Source organism: Trachypithecus francoisi, unplaced genomic scaffold, assembly GCF_009764315.1.
Source record: "Trachypithecus francoisi isolate TF-2019V2 unplaced genomic scaffold, Tfra_2.0 Lachesis_group3, whole genome shotgun sequence".
NCBI classification, from domain to species: domain Eukaryota; kingdom Metazoa; phylum Chordata; class Mammalia; order Primates; family Cercopithecidae; genus Trachypithecus; species Trachypithecus francoisi.
The window spans coordinates 29,915,382-29,935,549 of record NW_022681468.1 but is presented as its reverse complement, the minus strand read 5'-3'; the positions used below and the strand labels follow the sequence as shown (position 1 = coordinate 29,935,549).

General features: G+C 49.3%; 1 protein-coding gene across 10 annotated transcripts in view; it reads right to left on the bottom strand.

Moving 5' to 3' along the window:
• Positions 1-3,422: 3,422 nt before the first annotated feature.
• The window catches only part of POMT2 (protein O-mannosyltransferase 2), a 48,382-nt gene continuing 31,636 nt past the window's right edge, over positions 3,423-20,168 (bottom strand). For 4 of the 10 annotated variants that reach the window (XM_033187272.1, XM_033187275.1, XM_033187274.1 and 1 more), the window contains 12 exons: positions 19,982-20,048; positions 17,417-17,486; positions 15,430-15,508; positions 14,198-14,349; positions 13,665-13,756; positions 12,513-12,589; positions 8,784-8,855; positions 8,422-8,481; positions 8,224-8,329; positions 7,123-7,263; positions 6,833-6,947; positions 3,423-5,802 (listed from right to left, as the gene is read on the bottom strand). In XM_033187272.1, coding sequence (XP_033043163.1) covers positions 5,529-5,802; positions 6,833-6,947; positions 7,123-7,263; positions 8,224-8,329; positions 8,422-8,481; positions 8,784-8,855; positions 12,513-12,589; positions 13,665-13,756; positions 14,198-14,349; positions 15,430-15,508; positions 17,417-17,486; positions 19,982-20,048 — 1,305 coding nt within the window. In that variant the 3' untranslated portion in view covers positions 3,423-5,528. Of the gene's footprint in view, positions 5,940-6,832; positions 6,948-7,122; positions 7,264-7,936; positions 8,023-8,223; positions 8,330-8,421; positions 8,482-8,783; positions 8,856-12,512; positions 12,590-13,664; positions 13,757-14,197; positions 14,350-15,429; positions 15,509-17,416; positions 17,487-19,981; positions 20,049-20,168 lie in introns of those variants that run through there. The other 6 variants (XR_004431475.1, XR_004431473.1, XR_004431472.1 and 3 more) reach the window with 6 other exon arrangements.

Here is a 20,168-nt window from a genome sequence, read left to right as displayed (position 1 = left end):
GCCGCTCTGGCCAGCGACGACCTGGTGGCCTGCGAAAGGCCCGGCCTGCAGAACGTAACAGACATCGCTGAGGCTCTCCAGGCCTCAGTTTCTCCTCCCGAGCCCCGAGGGCACTGTGTTGAATTTGGTCGCCTCAGGTAGGCGCCGCGTGCGCCCCCTCTCCACAGGCCCCTCAACTCACGCATTGCCGGAGGCATTTGAGTTTGCCATCCACCTGGCCTGCAGGTCAGGCCTGGGAGGCGGCCTAGGGGCCTAGTTCTAGGTCTGACTAGGGCACCAGCACACGTTGGGGACCACCAGGGCTTTCAGCCGTAGGGACAGGGCCAAGACCACAGCCATTCCCAGCCAGGCCTGGGTTTTTTTTTTGAGACTCCATCTTTAGAAATCCCTGAGATCAAGTTCCAATCCCAGCTCTGCTTGGCCAGGATGGAAACTTAATTCTAGCTCTGCTTGGCCAGGGTGGAATCTTGAAGGAGTTCAGCTCTAACATTCTACCATTCCATGATTTAATTTTAATTTTAATTTTTCACCTCTCCCCTCCCTGGACCCTCCCCACTTCCATGATTTTTAATTTTTTTTTTTTTAATGGAAGTACTGTTTAATTTTTCGATAGAAGTTCAGATGATAGAATCCATGCTCCTCACTCAGGGTGTGCAGTTGGCCAACTGTCAACTAGAACTAAACTTTTCTGTTTCAAAGCAGAAAGTTCCTCAGGCCCCAGCCCGGTGCTGGTGGCCCAGGTTAGGGAGAGCACGTCCATTTTGCCTTTATTTCTCTCTCATTATTCCCTCAGGAGTCTCCAAGCCTATCTCCTCTGTCTGTCCACACCTCTCTAGGCCTGTTTCCTCAGTTGTGCAGCAAGGGGGTTGGGTGGCAAGGTCTCTGGGGCCTTTTAGTCCACCTCCTTTGGTTCCATGGATAGAAGGTGGGTGTTCCCGAGCCCCTGGTTATGAACAGCTGGGGCTCCATGCCCAGCCCTGTGTTAGACATGGAGTGGTGAGTCCTGGTCTTGAAAATGTCTCCTTCTGGCCCTGAATCAGAACTGAGTGCCTCAGCAGAACTCTTCTGTCCTGCTCCCAGCCATGCCCCAGGAAACCATGTAGCTGTTCTCCCTCTTCCAAGGACTCAGGAGTTTGTGGCATCCCCTATTCTATTTCCCATTTCCTCACAAATCTCTGGGCTGGAGCAGGAGAGCAAGGCTGTAAGGCAGCCTGGAAATGCTGGTGTCCTAAGGTCCAAGAGGTCTCCAAGCAAGAGCACAAAGGGATGGGGACTGACGGACAAGACGTGATTAGACTTCCAGCCTGGGGTCTTGTGGACCTGCAGCCAGGTGCGGCAGGTCACAGGGCAAGGCCATGTGTCACTGGTGAGCTTCACTCTTCAGTGCCCAGATGCCCAGTGCTCTGTGCAGGCCACCTGGCTGGTCTAAGGTACCCCACTCTACCCAGCTCACGCTCCTTGTGAGCAGTCTACACTTAGGACCCATCTTGCTGCTTCTCTCCTCTGGCCAGGGTCTGGAGTCAGATGGGGTAGTGGGGGTTAATGACCCTAGCTAGTAAGTGGAGTCAGCACTCAAACCATGGCTTCACTCTTTGTCTTCCTAGAGCCAGGAGATACGTGCTAAGTAAGATAAGCCAAGGTAAGTGCACTCTATCGCTGGTTCCTTCAAGAAAGGCCTGAGAATCTGGATGGGCCTAAGCGACGAGAGTGATGTATTCCCCCCACCAGTAGACCAAGGGTCTGAGCCCACATTTGAGGGGCTCGGTAAAAGTCACAGGAGTCTCCTCCCTGTGGGTCATCCGCCCAGGAGGTAAGAACCTAGAGGAGAGTTCAAGTACTGCTCCAGAGCCAGTGCTGGTAACTGAGGTCCATGTATCATTAATAATACAGAGCTGGCATTTATGTCTAGACACTGTTCTGGGCACCTTACTTCATTTCCTCTTTTCATCCTCACAATAACTCTACGAAGTAGGTGCTATTTATCATACCCTCGTTTTACAGCTCAGGAAACAGAGGCAAAGAGGTTAAATAACTAGCCCCAGGTCACATAGGTAACAAGCAGTGGGGCCAGGATTTGACCTCAGGTCTCTCTGGCCCATCCTGTAGGCCTCCATGCCTCCCTTGCTTTAATGGGCTGTGGCCAAGAGCCCCACCATAGTTCGGACGAAGCCATGGTCACCAGGTCTGGGTCAGCAGTGTGCTGGAGCCAGCGTTTATATGGCTTTCAAGAACCAACTGTATGCATCTTTTTCCAACTTCTCCTTCAGTGGCATCAAGTTGGTAGCTTAAAAAAGAACATGCTGGGAATATTTACACCATGGGAATTGGCAAATGCTATACACACCAGTTTTTTCTCCCAGAACACCTGTTGTTAAACATCTACCAGCACACACTGATCTGGGTGCACCTGGGAGAGCCTGGAAAACCTGGGCCCTAGATGAGCGGCTGCCAATGCATTAAGCAGAAGGCCCTTGGGAAGGTGCTGCGTCAGGGACCTTGGGCTGGGTGCTCAAGGCCTTCTCTCCAGGGTATCTAGGGCTGCCAGGCTGTTCTGGGAAGGTGCTTCTAGTCCCAGGACCAGACTAGAGAGGCAGAAAAACCCCAACTTGGCACTGAGTCCTGGCTCTACTATTTACTCATCGCGAGACCTTAAGGCAAGTCATTTAATCTCTCATGAATAGAACGGGCACAAAAACATCATTGACTTCACTGGGCCTTTATGAGGATTAAATGTCAGAGATGTGTTGAGACTTTGTAAACGAAGCTGTGCTACTCAAGGAAGAGCGACTTGGCCCCTTCCTAACCTGCCTGTCGTAGGCATGTTCCACCTCCTGAATACCCACATGCCCCGCTCTCCCCACCAGCCCCCACCAGAGGGTGGCTAGGCAGTCCAGAAGCCCCCCAGTTCCACAGCACAGTGCTACTCCCCTCCCCCACTCTCTGTCCAACACTCAGGTCAGCTCCTGCTGCCTTCAGATCCTTAGCATCACTCCTCATAACAGGAGACCCCTGTCAAGATGCGGGCCTCTGTTAGGCAGAATGGCAAGTTGCTCCAGTGCTGGGACACTCGGCTGTCTGGGAAGGGGACAACTGTACCTCTTCTTCTTGCACTCCTTTCTATGCCGTGTGAGCAGGTTGAAAAAGGACAAATCAGAGGTCCAGCTTCCTATTTATTTTGGAATCAGTTTAAATACACCAAAATGATGACCAACATTACTCAAATAACTGTATACATAGGGAGGTCCAAATGCCCCCTGGAGTAATCAGGCTCACCTGCCCAGCCCAGGGCCTCTGCTGGAATTAGATCAGCCTCAGACATGACACACGGGGTGGTTCCTGCCCTCAAAACATTCTTCTCAGGGAGGCCTTTCTGGGAGCCAGAGGGCAAGTCAGATTCAATTAAGTACAAGCACAACAAGGCATTCAAAACAACTGCTATTTATTATAAAAGTCAGTGGCTTCTGATTAGAAGCCTTTTTTTTTTTTTTTTTAAACCAAATAGGCTCAAGAAGCTGGATGGAGGTTGAACTGACTGACGAACATCTTCCTCCACCAGCAGTTTGTGGGACACATCACGTTTCTGCCAGTGCTAAGGCGAAAGCCCATATTCAGAGAAGCACCCTGACAGCCTTTCTCCAGCATCTTGCAGAGAACAGAACCTCAGCACTCAAAGCTAAATCAACCCATGTGACCTTGCCCCCAGAGAAGCACCTGCCAGTTTGGGCATGGAGGAAGAGAAAGTGGGCAGGAAATTCTCCTTGGCTCCGTAGAAGGCAGTGGGAGCCCGGGGAAGCGTTCGGCCCCAGTGCAGCCTAACTGGGAGGGAGGGATGGGTAGAGGCTGCTGGGCTTCTCCTTCCTCACCCTCATGCGGGGTGGCTGCCCCTCTGGCTCCTTCAGAGCTCCTGCCTTCCAAGTTCCTACTGAGAAACAAGAAGGCACAAAGGAAAATCAGCCACCTCCTGGAGGTCACTGTGGGCCACCTGCTTTGCTAAGAGCCAAGCACAGATCCCTGCATTCTACCTGCAGGAGAGCCCACCCGGCTCAGAAGAAAGCAATTCTGCCTGTGGGGAGGCAGGAGAGGAAGGGAGGGGAGGGGAGGAAACATGGTGAGGTGGAAGCAGGGAGCAGAGCTTCTCCATCTCTCCTCTCCTTCCCTGCCAGAAATGCAATTAAGCAAACAGCCCAGACTCAGCCGCACAGACAGCGCTTCCTGCTGGGGGAAGTCAAAAGGGCTGTAGCGGTGGGAGAGGGAGGTCATCAGGCCCCAGATCTAATTAACCAACCTGCCTTGCTTTTGATGTTGCTGCATTTCCTCTATTAACATTAATGATGGTTGGTTTGAATGTCCAAGCATGGCCAGAAGCTTTCCTCCCCACCACCCAGTAGGTAGCACAGCCTGTCCCTGGGACCAATATCCAGTCTCCGTGGCAACCACCTCCCGAAGATGCTTTAAAGAGATCTGACCCTGTCAGAGTTGTTGGGAGCTACAGAGGAGGGAAAATGGTGTGTGGCAGATTCATCATTAAATCTTGAAGCATCAAAGTCCTCTGAGACAAAAGAAATATTTTGTCATGCACCAGGAAGGAGGAGGCAGGCTGAGGGGCTGGCCTTTACCACAGGGTTTTCTTCATCCCTTTCGGGGAGGAAGTGGAAGGGGCAGCTCTGAGCTTCTTGTTTGAGCTGCAGAGTGGTAGACGCAGGAAGCTGGGATGCATTTCTAGGTGCCATGGGTCTTCATTGCTGCAGCAGTGACAGAGAGAAAGGGAATTGCCCAGAGTGAGGGAGGGGTGAGCAGAGGAGGACTGTAGAAGTGACACTGGGAAAGCTTAGCAGGTGACAGGAACATTAGTCTGAAGAGGCCAGAGTCCCCATGCCCCAGCACCATGCAGATTCCCTGTCCTGTCTCTCATCTACCTTGGGCGCTAAGCACGGTTCCCAAGGGCTCTCCCAGCAGCCAGGAGAATGCATCTGCCTTGCCCTCCAGGCCAGGCCAGATGCACTTGGAGAGACCCGGCCTCTGGCACACGGGGCCTGGAAACACTGAGCAGCCCAGGATAGGACATCATTCCTCCCCTGAGTCTCACAGTGTGACAATCCCAAAAAAACGAGGAACCAAGGACTAAGGCAGGCGACGCTCCGGAGTCCAGTGCTCTCTGTGCATCACAGGCAGGAAGTCCAGCTACCTGCAGCCACTGGGGGGCGTGGTGGGAGCCAGGCCCTGCAGCTCGGAGCGGTGTGCCTTTCTCCACGCTGGATTCATTTGTTTGTGGGAGGGAGGGCAACACAACTTTGACAGTCCCATCTGCTCTGCCTTTGGTGACATCCCAAGGTGAGGTCAGTATTCTCTGCCCTCAAGGCCCTCTTAGAGGTCTGAGAATTTTTGATGGATCTTACAAACTAAAACCAAAGAAATCCAACATGAAAAAAATACCAGAAAATACTATAGCCTGGACTATTTTAGTTTATGACACTCAGCTGTCCACAGTTACATGGCTTGTATTCCACAGGGATATGGACAATGTGCCCTCACATACACACGCACCCACACCCACCCTCTGGCACCCATCTTCCCCTGCGCTCAGCACGAGGGAGCAGCCTGAGAGGTGCTGTCCTCTCTGTGGTTCTGTGGTGCTGTGGACGGAGCTGCAGCTCTCTCCCGGCTCTCTCCAATGCTGGGTTCCGTTCCCGCTGCACTTCCAGAGCTGGGTCCTGGTGGGCAGAATTCTTCAGGCTCCTTAGGCAGCTTCCTCCTGGCTGGAAGGGTCCAGTACTGCTCCCCAGCTGGCTCTCCTGGGAAGTCCTGGACCCAGGATGGAATCTTTGCAGTGGCCTCAAAAGTCCCATGAGTCTAGCCACCTTAGTCCTGCCATCGGACTTCGGGGGTCCTGGGCCAGGGGACCAACCATCCCGTAAGCCAGAGGGTGGAAGAGGTAGAAGCTGTGAGAGAACCAGCAGGAAGCAGTTGGCACCCCCAGTGCCTCAGCTGAGGGGTTTGAATTCCATTCCTCCTGCTGGAGCTCCGGAGAAATTCCCCATCGCCAAGCCCGGTTCTCTTTCATGGCCTTGTCTGTCTGAGTCCCGCTGGGCACACTGCAGCTGGACAGCTTAGTAGATGCTGACTCAGTGATAATCGTGGAAGGGGCTCTTCCCAAGAGGCCCAGGAGGGCAGCCCTTCTAGGGGTCCCGTTATGGGCTATTTGGCCCGAGGTGTTTGTCAACATGTAAATGTAGCCCTCTTAGGCAGGCATGTGCTCACAGGTCACAGGCCCAGCACCCACTGGGGAACCGGGGACACTTCCAAACAACTCTCCCTTCCAGCCACTCAGCCACACACTCCCCACTCCCACCCTTCCCACCCCACCCGCTGAGAGCTGTTCCAGCAGGGGGCCACAGTGACTCAAGAGGGATACCCTGTTCCCCACTGCCACCTGGTTCCCCCCTCACCCCAAGAGCTGTTCCGACAGGGGCCATGGTGACTAAAGAGGGGTACCCTGCCCCCTATTCCCACCCTTCCCCTCTGGGAGCTGTTTTGGCAGGGAGTCACTGTGACTAGATGGGTACCCTTCGAGGTATGCTGGGATGGCACAAAAGCTGAACCACCAGCAAAAGGGGAAAAGGCAGATTAAGCCCTGCTTCTCCTACCTGGCTGCACATTAGGATCACCTGGGGGACTCTGGAAACCATGGCCCCACCTGGGCCGGGGTGAAGCAGAATCTCTGGGCATGGGCACTGGTGGTGTTGAAAGCACCACAGGGGATTCTCAAATGCATCAGGGCTGAGGCACCACTGAGCCCACACTGGGAGGGCACGTGAGGTGCAGGGATGCTCACCTGTAGGCGGTTCCCAGGAGCAGGCTCAGGATTCCCACCACGTGTATGCCTCTTGCCAGGGGCCAAGAGGCCAAGCCCCAGGCACAGAGCCGCAGGAGGGTGTCCCACAGAATGCCTAGAGCAGAGGAGAGGAGAGAAACCTGGAGTCAGCCAGGCAGGGGATGACTTCTGGGCTACAGAAGAAGGAGCCACTCCAAGTCAAGGAGCAGAGAGTCATTCCCAGCACTGCTGCCCCTCAGTGGCTCCCCTCCACCTGCTCTGCCTCCCAAGTCCAGGTGGGTGGCACTGACCTGTCAACATGCTTGAGAAGAGCATGGCTGGGAAGTAGTGGTGGAAGTAGAGGACCCGGCCCATCAGGAAGAACGGGAAGTAATGGAGTGTCCAGCCAAGCAGGACCTGGCCGCCTCCTCGCAGCAGGACCTGGGACAACCCTGGGCCCAAGCAGCACAGCCCGGTCAGAAGACAAGGAGTGGGCAGAGATTGCAGGCTCTGGTCCAGCTCCGCCCCTTCCTTGCTGTGTGACCTTGAATATGTCACATCACCTCATTGGACCAACCCAAACCACGCTACAGAAACGGGAAGAAGAGAGAAGCTGGGGCTCGAGAACTCTGGTCAGGGTCCAGCCTAGTGAGGCCTGGGTACCAATGGCAGGTGCACCAAGCACCAGCAGGAGGCAGCCCAGCCTCTAAAGAAACCCCTCTACACCTGCAGACAGCTTCACTCCCTACTTCCACCTCCCACATCTTTGCTGCCACACAGATCTTCGCAGTGGCAGACAAGCGCTAAGGTGAGGTCACAGGTGAGGATGGAGTGAGGGGGTGTCTGGGACTATGACTGTTCAGACAGAGAGCTGCAGAGGCAAAAGGGCCTGTGTGACTGTCTCAGGTGCTGTGGCCCATGGTCTGGCAGCCAAAGTTACCAAGAACAGCACTGGGATGGGAACCCCATAACCCTGGAGGCTCCTCCCTAGCCCAGAGAGGACAGGGCCATGGAACAAGGAGGTGACAGAAGAAAAAAGAAGGGCAGCTGTGTACATAGCATGGGGCTAAAAGTGAGGCGGTGGAGTCAGACTGCATGGGTTTGAGCCTCAGCTCTATCACTTACTAGCTGTATGTCCTGGGGCAAGTTTCTTAATCTCTTGGTTCCTTGGTTTCCTAATCCATAAAATGGGGGTCATAATAGCCAACGCTCTAGGGTTGTTGGTAGGAAGTAAAGTGTTTAACACAGCACTGGGTACTTGGGGGTCGTTAGCTTTCAAAAGCAAAGGATAAGGGAAGGTGTGGGGTGGTAAACGTAAAGGATGGCCTATCAGCAGGCAGCCGGCCCTCCCCAGGGGTGCAGGCACTCTGCCACCACCAGGTCAGGGGAGGGAGAGCCCCAGGGGACCTGACCTGCAACCTCCGCTGGCAGCTGTGCCCCTCTCTGTATGGCTATAGCAATGATGCTCCCTGAGAGGAGGTAGAGGGCGATGCTCAACAGATTCAGCCACCAAACCACCTGTGCAGAAACGGGAACGGGCAGATGAGAACGCAGCCACGCTCCATAGGCAAGTGCTCCAGGGCCTGAGCCAGGAATGTTTAGGCACTCACCGGGTTGCCAAGCAGATAGACTCGGAAGTCTGTGTCATTGATCCCTGAGAAGCGTAGGCCCTGTGGAACGGAGATCACCCTGCTGACCCAGGTCCAGCCCATCCCTGGCCACACCCACTAGGGGGAGGAAGATGGTCTTCTTTCACAGATAGGGAGGCAGGACACGAGGCTCAGGCTATGCAAATTCTACATGAGCTCTCTGGGAAGGCAGGGTCAGAATTAGGGCAGAAAACAGAGCCCTGCCTCTGGCCAACCCATCCCAAGATCTGCCTGCCCTAGCACACCCACCCCCACCTCCACCAGTCTCCCTGATCTCGTTCTTGGCTCCATTTCCTGGGAGGAGCCCCAGCCTCGGATCCTACCTGATAGTTGATAGGCCAGTGCCAGGGTTTGGATGTGAACTCATTGTCCTTGGGTTTGAGGCCACTGTTCCCCTGCATGAAGGTAGCAAAGAAAAGCTAGTCAAGACAGAGATCTGGAGGGTTGACAGAAATGTGAGGCCCAGGTTTCTCTGATACAGGGCCAAGCGCCGAGCAGAACCTTCTCTTCTTCCCTTCCCTTGCAGAGAAGAATCAGGGATCACTTGCAGCCACTGTCTGCCTGCCTACAACAATTGCTTTACTTCTCCCAAACAAGCCTCCATTTCCCATAAGGGGTCCATTCCAACCCTCTACGCTAGGGAAAAAGAAGGGAAAGGGGAATGAGGAAATTGTTGCAATGGGTACAAAATATATACCCATCTGCCAAGCCAAGGACAAGGTGTGAAAATGATGGGAGAGGGGATATAAAATGAGGCTTACTGTCAGGCGCGGTGGCTCATGCCCGTAATCCCAGCACTTTGGGAGGCCGAGGTGGGTGGACCACCTGAGGTCAGGAGTTCGAGACCAGCCTGGCCAACATGGTGAAACCCCATCTTTACTAAAAAATACAAAAAATTAGCTGAGCATAGTGGTGGGTGCCTGTAATCCCAGCCACTCAGGAGGCTGAGGCAGGAGAATCACTTGAACCCGAGAGGTGGAGGTTGCAATGAGCCGAGATCACACCATTGCATTCCAACCTGGGCAAAAAGACCAAGACTCAGTCTCAAAAATTTTTTTTTAATTTTTTTTTTAAATAAGGTTTACTTATTTGTTCCCTTCAGGGGCCAATTTCAAACAGAAAAGCGGAAACTCTCATGCATGCCTAGACTTGGAAGAGGTCCTTTAGCCTAGTGTTTCTCCACCATTTTTTTCCCACTACTGCCCCTCTACCAGGAGCATTTCTAGACAAGTTTTTCCCTAAACATCCTCCATGACATTTTAATACTTTATACTGTACATCTCACTTGTGCTTCATACATAAAAAATAAGATTTTTTTTTTTTCCCTCCAAGAACACATTTCATCTACTGAGAGAGAAATCAACCCCAATGCATGCTTTGAAGGACCCAGACACAGCTTCCCTAATCCAGCAGCCAAGAACATCTGCTAACCTGTCTCTACAGGGCAAACCAGGTCTTTGCTAAAACAGGAAGGAGTAGGGTCAGGATCCGGGATTTTAACCACTAGGACTGGGGTCAGCCTCATCACTGGGACAGACTGAAAAGGCATTTCCCCAGAAGAGGAGTCAGCTGCCATGACTTAGGTCGGAGCTTCTCCACCTCAGCACTCCTGACATTTCGAGCTGGAAGAGTCTTTGTTGTGAGGACTGTCCTGTGCATTGTAGAGTGTTTGGCATTCCTGGCCTCCACTCACTGAATGCCAGTAGCACTCCTACCCTCAGCCCCTCAGTTTCCCAGCCAAAAATTTCTCCAGACATAGCCAAAAGTCCCGAGAGGTAAAATCGCCCTCAACTGAGAACCACTGATATAGCCTAAGAAAGATCCAGAAAGTTCAGTGGACTGCCACCCAGTGCCTTAGGAATCCAGTTCATCAAGGGGCTGGGAAGAGTTTACAGGCCTCTGCATGGTGGAGAGGTTGTGCCTCCAAGGTCAAAAGTGCACTGGGGGCATCAGACACAAAGGGGACAGCTGCACAGTCCCTGAGTCACTGTGGCCCTTTGAAGGACCTGGGAATGAGGAATGAATCATTCTGGACCCCTGGAGCAGTTGCTGAGGGAAACCAATTCCTTCACAGTGTACAGTTTGGTCCCAAACCCAAGGACTCCAGCCAGAACTGTACCAAGCCAAGGGAATCTTATTCACTACATTAAACTCTGAGAAATCCTGCCCTGTTGCTAAACTAAGAGAGAGAGGAGGCCGGGCGCGGTGGCTCAAGCCTGTAATCCCAGCACTTTGGGAGGCCGAGACGGGCGGATCACGAGGTCAGGAGATCGAGACCATCCTGGCTAACACGGTGAAACCCCGTCTCTACTAAAAAATACAAAAAACTAGCCGGGCGAGGTGGCGGGCACCTGTAGTCCCAGCTACTCGGGAGGCTGAGGCAGGAGAATGGCGTAAACCTGGGAGGCAGAGCTTGCAGTGAGCTGAGATCCGGCCACTGCACTCCAGCCTGGGCGACAGAGCGAGACTCTGTCTCAAAAAAATAAAAATAAAAATAAAAATAAAAAGAGAGAGAGGAAAGAAAAATCTGCAACCATCACAGGCATATGTACTTGTAAGTTGTTCTCTATGGCTGAAATCTGGATGGGCTCATTCCTGCAACTGCACCAGGCAAGGCAGCCTTCTCCTCCAGGTCCCGGGCCACTACTCAGCCGGCAGAAGAGCCCTGACCCTGCAGTTTCTATAGTCTGGACTTAGTGTTTTCATCTCTCTCCCCTCCCTGACTCTTTGTTGGCCAAATAAGAAAGCTCTCCTATTTCCTTTTTCTTCTCTGACTCTACTTCTTAGATAATGAAAGACAAAATGAAACTCCTAGATTTAGTCTTAAAATTTGACCCAAGCCCAGAATGATATTCTGACTGACAGGCACATGTTCAAAGAGCTAAGCCGTCAGGCCACAGTGACAGCTACAAGCAGAGAGTCAGAGAGGAAGTGACCCAGAGATGCTTAATGTCAACTCATCACCTCCCAATGTGCAAAAATGACAAAATTTGAATTTTAAAAATTTAATCTGGTGAAATAAGTCAACTATATTTCCTGAGTACTGCTTACATAATCACTTCCAGGAAAGTCCACTTGACAATGGCTTACCAGGGGAAAAATAACAAGTGCTCCACCTCCCTGCAATGCTGTGGGTAGAGGGATAATCACAGAACTGGCTTGAAATATTGATTCTTAAACATTATTCCTGCAGAACACAGGTTTTCCATAAACCAGAATAAGGGGCTCTTCCACTAAACAGCAGGATGACAGCCGGGGAAAATTTAAGCTAGTGAGCAGAATTTTCTCAATTTAAAGATTTCTTAAACCTTTGATGCTACAACTGCTGTCAGCTACTAATGATAGACAGCACAAACAATGTCTTCGAAAATCTTAAAAAAGAATCAACCATGCCCTGCCTAAGCAGTTTCTGTCCAGGAATATGAGTGGGCTCGTGGCTGGGATTTCATGCTGCATATAAACAACACTCTCAAATTAGCTATCCATCCTAACTGATCCTGATTTCGTATGATGGAATGAACTATCAGTATCTCATGATCTTCAACCAAGAGAACTATGATTTTCAGGGGCTCTGCCACTTGGACAGATTTACAGATCACTTAGAGGTGGAGGAGTGTAGTGGTAACTAGCAGTAACTCTAAAAGCCTACCAACCTGGCTCTGAGGGCTGGATCTCCCTCCTACACTTAGCTGTGTGATCCTGGGCAAGTTCCCTGACCTCTCTGTACCTCAGTTCCCTCTCCTGTAACTGGGAATGACAGCAACCTCCACATGATTGTAGTAAGTATCAGATGAGTTGATAAATGTACAGTGCTTCGCGTAGTGCCTGGCACACGAGCTGTACAAGCATTCACTGGTATCATCAACATCACCACCATCCTCATTCTGTGGTGAGGGAAATGCCTTTGAGGATCACAGAAAGCCGTAGTGAAGACGCTTTCAAATTTCTCCACAAGGGGGAATGGATCTGTAGCATGGCATTGACTTGTGATCCAAATTCATGGCTGCCCAAAAGCTCTTAGAGATGCCATGAAATGAGAAGGGGACACATACCCGGATCATGACCATGTGGGATTCTAGCAAGATCTCAGGAAAACTGGGCTGCAGCACATTCAGGCTGATGTTTGGCACTAGGGGAAAAAAAGGCAGGAGAAAAGCCTTTGTCATACATTCTCTCCTCTCCTCAGTCTGTCCATGGTATCCACATTCCCACCAGAATACAAGTGCAGCCTTGCTGACAAGTTGACAACTGTTGAAGAGACAGAAGAAAGCTTGGCCCAATTCTTGATCATTGACTTAGCTGTATGAAGAACTCATCAGGCATTCTAAGAAATGCAAAGGAAATAGACAAGGAGGCTTCAGCTGCTTGGTACTCCGACAGCTCTCAGCACCATCACTTTTCACTCCGGTACTGGCTCAAATGCTGCTCTCCTATTAGGCATAAGGGACAGCTGCACAGCCCCCAGTCACTGTGGCCCTTTGAAGGGCCTGGGAATGAGGAATGAATCATTCTGGACCCCTGGAGCAGTTGCTGTCGGGACAGGGACCAAGTCTGTCTCCTCACCAATATGTCCACAGGGCCCCACATGGTTCCTGGCATACTTGATACAAGAGTTGTTGAATTAGTTGATTAGTGGGTTTGGCTAGATTGGGTGGGAAGAACAAAATGAAGGCACACATAAGCTTGAGGTGGGTAGTTTAGGAAAACAGATGATGAATCCAAATACTTACTGAGTTGAAGCTGACAATGCAGTGGAAATATCAAATTGGAGCTTGGGTGTAGAGATGTGGGGCACAGATCAGGGTTGTGCTTGTCACTTTCTATAAAAGCGTTGGCTGGATACGTGGGGGGCGGGGGAGCGACTCTACACTGAGGCATAAAGGGAAAGTACCGGCTTGCTCCAAGCCTGGAGGCTGGGGAGGTGCCCATGGTGCAGAGGAGAGAGGAGCCCAGAGGAAGACGAGACAGATGGACCTGCAGATGGCCACTGGCCACTTTAGAGAGAGGAGTTTACGGAGGGAGTAGATGAGAAGGAAAGGAGTATGCTATATAGGTACAGACAACTCCAGAAAGAGAGTGTTCACAAGGAACAAACAGCAGCAAGTTGAAGGCATAGCAGAGTCTACAAACGCTTACTTTTCTAAGATACGGGTTTCTTATACATGTTTCCCTCCAGAGCCAGCCCAGAAAGTGACCTCACTCACACTTGGGATTGATATGGTCCTCCACATTCCAGACGGAGTTGAGGGTTTCCTTCAGGTATGGGGTGCAAGTAACTTCCAACTGCTCCCAGCCCCTGCGAAAAGCAGAAGTCCCAGATGTCTCTCAGAAGACCTGAAATCCACCAGAGAGCGGCACTGTCTTCTGCTCTTAAATCCACAGGCTCCTTCTCTTTTCCACCTGGTGGCCATTATTTCTTCATGTTCCATGTTGGACAACTATCCTAGGATAGTCCAGCATACACAGTAGTCCCATTTTTGAAAGAGACACAGACTCAGAGAGTTATTAGCACCAGCCAGATGCGAAAATGTTGAACTATCAGAACACATAAAACACCAAAGCTTCCCTGGAGTTCTGTGCTCCATAATACACCCGATGCCTGCTCTCCCTCCATCTGCCACTAAGAACAAGCAGACAGGAGGCGAACATGAGAAAACGAAAGCTTCTGGCATACTCCTTGTAGAGTGAAAAGAAAATCAGGACCCTTGATTGGGACAGCAAAACCCTAGAGACTCACCACTTGGGCAGAACCTTTCCCGAGGAGCCCAGGACACAACCTGTGACCAAATGGATGAGGCGAATTCGACTTCTCAGCACTTTGATCCGGTTTCCAAATTTTCTGTTTACAACCTCAATCCGCCAGAAATCATTTGAGTCCCCTGTTCCATTCTGCCACAAAAGCCAAGAAAAAAATACAAAGAAAGTGAGGGGACTTTCGAGAAAATATGTCAGAAAGGGAAATGGCCACCTTCAGATGCCACCATGTTATGAAGATCAAAGACCAAATCGGGCTCAATGATAGAGATGGACGAGGTTACAAGAAGGCCAAAGAAATATCCCAGGTGACTGGCATTGTCCCAAAACTAACTATTACAACCAAAACACAGTAGTATGACCCCTGGAACCAGAAGTCCAACTCTTCACTTCATAGAGTTCAAGTTCTAAACAGATGTCTTTGCCCTTCAGTCAAACTCAAGACATCACTCTGAGCCAACAGAAACAGATCTGGGCCATTTGCATCCATTACCTTGGCCATCTAGGTACTCACTTATCTAAGCCAGAAAGGTCTGGCCTGGCTATCGCATTTTGGAAATTAAGACGTGTATGTCTAATTCTTCTCAGAAGATGCCCACAAAGAAGATGAGAACGTTCACAGTCTTGACCTAGCACAATGTGGGATGAGCAAACAGAAAAAGGGCTGGGAAATCCACCTGAAGGCCAGAATCTGTATACAGTTTTCCACTAGTAGTTTTTGTCTTCAGTTACTCCCAAAGCCATAAGTACTCATAGAGCTTTTACTCTATTAGCTGCATCTCTTTGAGGTAGTAAAATACAAAAGCTGCAGAACAAGGAAGTGATACTTGAAATAAAGCTAATGAGAATTTGGGATCTGGCAAAAGAGAAACATACATGTTCCTCGGGGGCCATATTGTGGGTCCTTGTTTTCTATGTCCAAGGTGATTTTAAAAGAGATCCAAATAGTATTCATATTTGATATTTATTAAGTACCAGAACATGTAAATGGCATGGTTATTATGTGAGGAGAGAGATGGAGACAAACAGACTTCATAGGCTGCTTTTCCCACAGCAAGCCTAGCCAAAAAGCTCCCAAATGTTAAGAGACTCCCTGTGCAGCCTCTTATCCTCAGGAACATTCCAGAATTCTGGGGAGGAGATATCCCACCACACAACCCTAAGCCAAGGCCCATAACTTTTTACATCCTGCTCACACCCCCGTTGCTTACTTACTATGCCATAGCCGGTGACCTGATAGTGCTTCCGGGTCAGGGGGGCCTCATGATAGTGACTGTGCAAGTTCCGGGAAGTTCTAGAAGTTAGAAAAGAGAAGTGTCATTATCCTATAGAAAGAAGATGTGCAACATTTCTTCTTTTACCAAGGATGTTCAGAGTCATCTGTCAGGATAAGAAAAATTAGAATCTGAACTATTAAATCCAACATATCAGGAACTTGTTTCCTATTTACTCTCAAGAAATATCGTGAGAACTGGAGAAGAGATGAGCCCAAACCGGGAGAGACAGATGGTAGGAGCACTGGACGGCATGCCAAGAAAGGGGCTAACTTTAGGTGCTGGCAGGGAGGTGGGGGGCGACTTTCACACATTTAGTAGCTTTGAAGCACTTAGCTTGCCTGACTTAGGAGGCAGGTTTGAGGAGAGGAAAAATTAAAACTTGTAATCTGCATGGCCTGAGGTAGGTAACCTCCTCACTGCCCCTTACTCTTTCTGCTCCCATCACCAGGTTTTTTAAGTAGACATCTGTGGAGGATGAGAGGGGTTTAATTTAGCTTTTATTTATTTAGTTTTATGTAACAACTCTCACTTTTATCTGGAACAAGTAATAAATGTTCATTATAAAATTTGTGAAAATTTGCAAAAGTAAAATTTAATTACAATAAATTTTTATTAATGACAAAATGAAATTTATTTAATAAAATAAAAATTTTAAGTATTCAAAATCTAGCTGACTCAGAAAAAAACCCACAGCTAATTGCTTCTCTCTCTATACACACACACACACACACCCTTGATTTTTAAAAATCTGTATCCGATAATTCCAGCCTATGAAATGTTTACGGGGCTGCTCCTGCTCTCTGTCGTTTCAGCTTGCTCTCGCACACAGTGCCCTATTTTCTTGTGTGCTTTGTTACTTTCGGGCATGTACTATTGTCACTAAGAAACTATTTATGGGAACAAAGGACAATGTCTTTCCCCAGAGGGCTTACATTTGCTTTTAGCCATGCACCTAGGACACATGACCAATCTAGGATCATGTTCATTTAAACTCATGGCTTGGAGATTCTGAGATCATCCAGGTGACATGAATTTGAGCCCCAAGTTCATGTGAGGATCAAATGGCAGTTCCAACTTCTCAGGAACTAAGGACAGTTCACCACCCAACCCCCAACACTTAGCTGGGTCCTAAAGTAATTCTTCCTGGGCACAGGTGCATAGGGCAGATTTACCCTTACCCCAAGCCTTTGGGGGTTCCAAATACGGGGGAGGATAACTTAATAAATTTACCACTTTGGGTGAGCCTAGAGGTTTGACTTTAAAACCTCTTCTCTCCAGAGGCAGCCAAAAGTCAAGATTGTGGGATCAAAGCAAAAGTGGCTTCAGTGTCTCACTTATTTCTCTGGATTCCTCATTTCACTTAGGTTTTGGCCTGGTAACTCTTTAATATCTTGTCAGCCTTTTTATGCTCTTAAAAGTCTTTATATTATTCCAGCATTTTTAGTCATTTTCAGTGAGAACACTGGTTAAATAAGCTAGCTTGCCATATTCTCAGAAACAGATTCCTACGTCTTTCTAAAGGCAGCCACTTAAGAAGAAGCTTTGGGAGCCGGGTGTGATGACTCATGCCTGTAATAGCAACCATTTGAGAGGCTGAAGCGGGAGGATCGCTTGAGCCCAGGACTCTGAGGCCAGCCTGGATAACACAATGAGACTCTGTCTCAAAAAAAAAAAAAAGCAGCAGCAGCTTTGGGCAACTCAAATTTTCCTCTAGGAAATGGGAAACTGAAAGGTCCCCAGTAGGCAGGGGCAAAGGCTGGCCTGCAATTTCATCACCTTCATAAAATGCTTCTCCTATTCTCGCACTGCAGCGTTGCTCCATTGACCAGAGCCTTATCAAAATCTAACTTCTGTTTAATTCTTAAAATAACTGCCTCCCCTTGGTGCCCATACCATTTATTTATCCAAACTGCAAATAGACTTACTCTTTGTGTTCTAGTCGAATAATGTCTCCATGTCTCACAAACTCCACTGGGAAGGAAGGGTCCAGGGGATCTGCCAAAAATAAACAAGCATTGATATCCAAAATCACTTACCAGGCTAGTATTAATCAAGGGCCGACTGGTAAAGGGTTACAGTACCATGTGATATCTGCTAGAGGTATAACCAGGTACTCTCAGACCAGACAGGAAGGACCCCTAAATTGCCTTGGGGGACTAGAGAAGGCTGTCCCAGAGACAACGCTTCAAAAAACTCCTAAAGGAAAGGGAGGATTTTGTCAGGTGGACAAGTGGGGGAAAGGCACTAGAAGTGTGAAAGAAGAAAACTTCTGGCTGGGCACAGTGGCTCACGCCTGTAATCCTAGCCCTTTGGGAGACTGAGGTGGGCAGATCACCTGAGGCCAGGAATTTGAGACAAGCCTGGCCACCATGGTGAAACCCCATCTCTACTAAAAATACAAAAAATAGCCAGGCGTGGTGGCACACACCTGTAGTCCCAGCTACTCAGGAGGCTGAGGCAGGAGAATTGCTTGAACCCGGGAGGCGGAGGTTGCAGTGAGCCGAGATTGTGTCACTACATTCCAGCCTGGGTGACAGTGCAAGACTTTGTCTCCAAAAAAAAAAAAAAAAGAAGAAGAAGAAGAAAAACTCCTTTGATGAATAGCAAATGGGTTTCATACTGTAAGGGTGGGTGGGTGGGGGAGAGTGGGAACAGATGAGGCGATGAACGAGTGTGGCCAGACTGCATATTCCAGGCGGGAACGTGGCCTTTACCCAATAGGCGCTGAAGCCCCACTGGAGCTTAAGCTGGGAAGCTAAATAATAAGACTTTAGTAGTAATAATAGTCTTCTAAAAAGTAATTCCATACAAATGACCTCTTGCCCAACTCTCCTCAAAATCAAATAAACCCTGACAATTGTGCCAGCGAGTATCTTGTCTTTGGCAATAAACTTGCTAAATATGAGGCAAAGAATGATGAAATGATTAAGGGACTATTTCTGTATCATCTCAAAGTCAAGACCAATCAGGATCTAGAAAGGTGATGACATGGAAAAGGAGCTGGCAGTAATCATAGCAACACAGAATGGATCCTTGCAAATTTCTGTCCCAAACAGTGAGATACCAACACACTATCAATAGATCAAGGTCAGTAAAGATAAATTTGCCAGTGCAAATCACTGGCTCTCGAGAGAATCAGAGAACTCAACTGAAGAGATGCCCATTTCCATGCTGCCTGTTAGGGTCTCTTAAGAGCATTAATTAGCAAGATGACAAATCAAATAAGTCAATAGGGAGGGAGGCTTTATTTCATACGCATTTGGTGGGGAGGGGCATTTACAGCCATCAAGAACACAAAGACCCTAGTCTATAAAGCTCCCACAAAATCCTTAATCACTTCGATGAAATGCAACCATCTTAACTCAGAAGTTACAATGGAATAACAGACTAGGAATGTCAAAGACTTGGTTCATGACCACACGATGGAAGTAAAACTGGTCTTCCCTCGTAACTCCTCACTGTGATAGAACACTCACATTTGGCCTGCTGAATCAATCAATATCCATTATAAAGGTATAGAAACAGACTCTGCCCAATGGTGTCATAATTTATCCTACTAAGGAGCAGAATGCAAAGTGGTTTTATACACCACGTTTCTAGCCTACATGGCAATAACAGGAGGTGGATTTAGGTGAGTAGCTGCCCATTTCTCCACAAAGGCCCCGGAGCAGCTAAGCTGGGATAGGCTAAGCCAGGTGGGATTTGCTGAGGAGTCACAGAGATACCTGTGGCACAAGACCGTCAGCAGAGATGACAGGCTCGGAAGGTGAGTGTAAGATGCCCTCTGTTCTCTTCTCAGCTGCAGCAGAGGCACAGCCTGCAGGTAGCTAGCTGTCTGACCAAAGAAAGGAAGATCTGGCTCCAGCTCTTACTCTTGTCATAAAGCCCTGAGAGCCTGATAGGTGTGCTGCAGAGTTACTTCACCCAGGCCAGTTGGGAACAGATCAGCAGGCATTGAGTTACATCCCAGGAATTAGTCTAGACAAATTCCAGTCACAGGACTAGTAGCCCCTCAGATCTCCAACTGACTGACTCAGGCCAGGGCTGAGCAGTGGGCAGAATTCTACCTTATCAAGACAACTTGAGCTGCACCACTTGCTACAGTGTGCAATGTTTGGTGTGCTCTATGTCAGAAATGAGAGCAGCAGCCAGGTGCCCTCAGCTGGGGCCACTCACCAGCCCCCAGTGGCATGCTCAAGTAACCTCTACTTGGATTAAATCTGGGCTCTGCTATCTGTCTTCAAAATGACAGCTCTAAGAGCAAGTTCTTACTTGTTTTGCTCAATGCTTATCCTCTATGCCAACAACAGTGCTTGGAACACAGTAGGTGCTTAATAAATAATAGTTAAAAGGATAATTGAGATAAGTAAAGATGTCAAAGATGGTTAGCAAAGCCCATCTCAGGATCATTCTTTTGCAGGCATGAGAAATCTTAAGGAGGGCTCAGAGAGAGTAACAGCACAAGAAGCATCAGTCTCTGACCACATTACCTGAATTTGTGTTATGTTTCTTGATAATCCACAGGTTGTTGTAGTCCTTGTGCAAATAGGTGGTGACCTGGGTGGGGGGTGGGGGCGGAGGGAAGAGGAGGCAGGAGGGAGAATACCATCACTATCAGCACAGCTGGCCAAGAACAATCAACATCAAACCAACATTGCTTAAGCCAATTTCAGAATC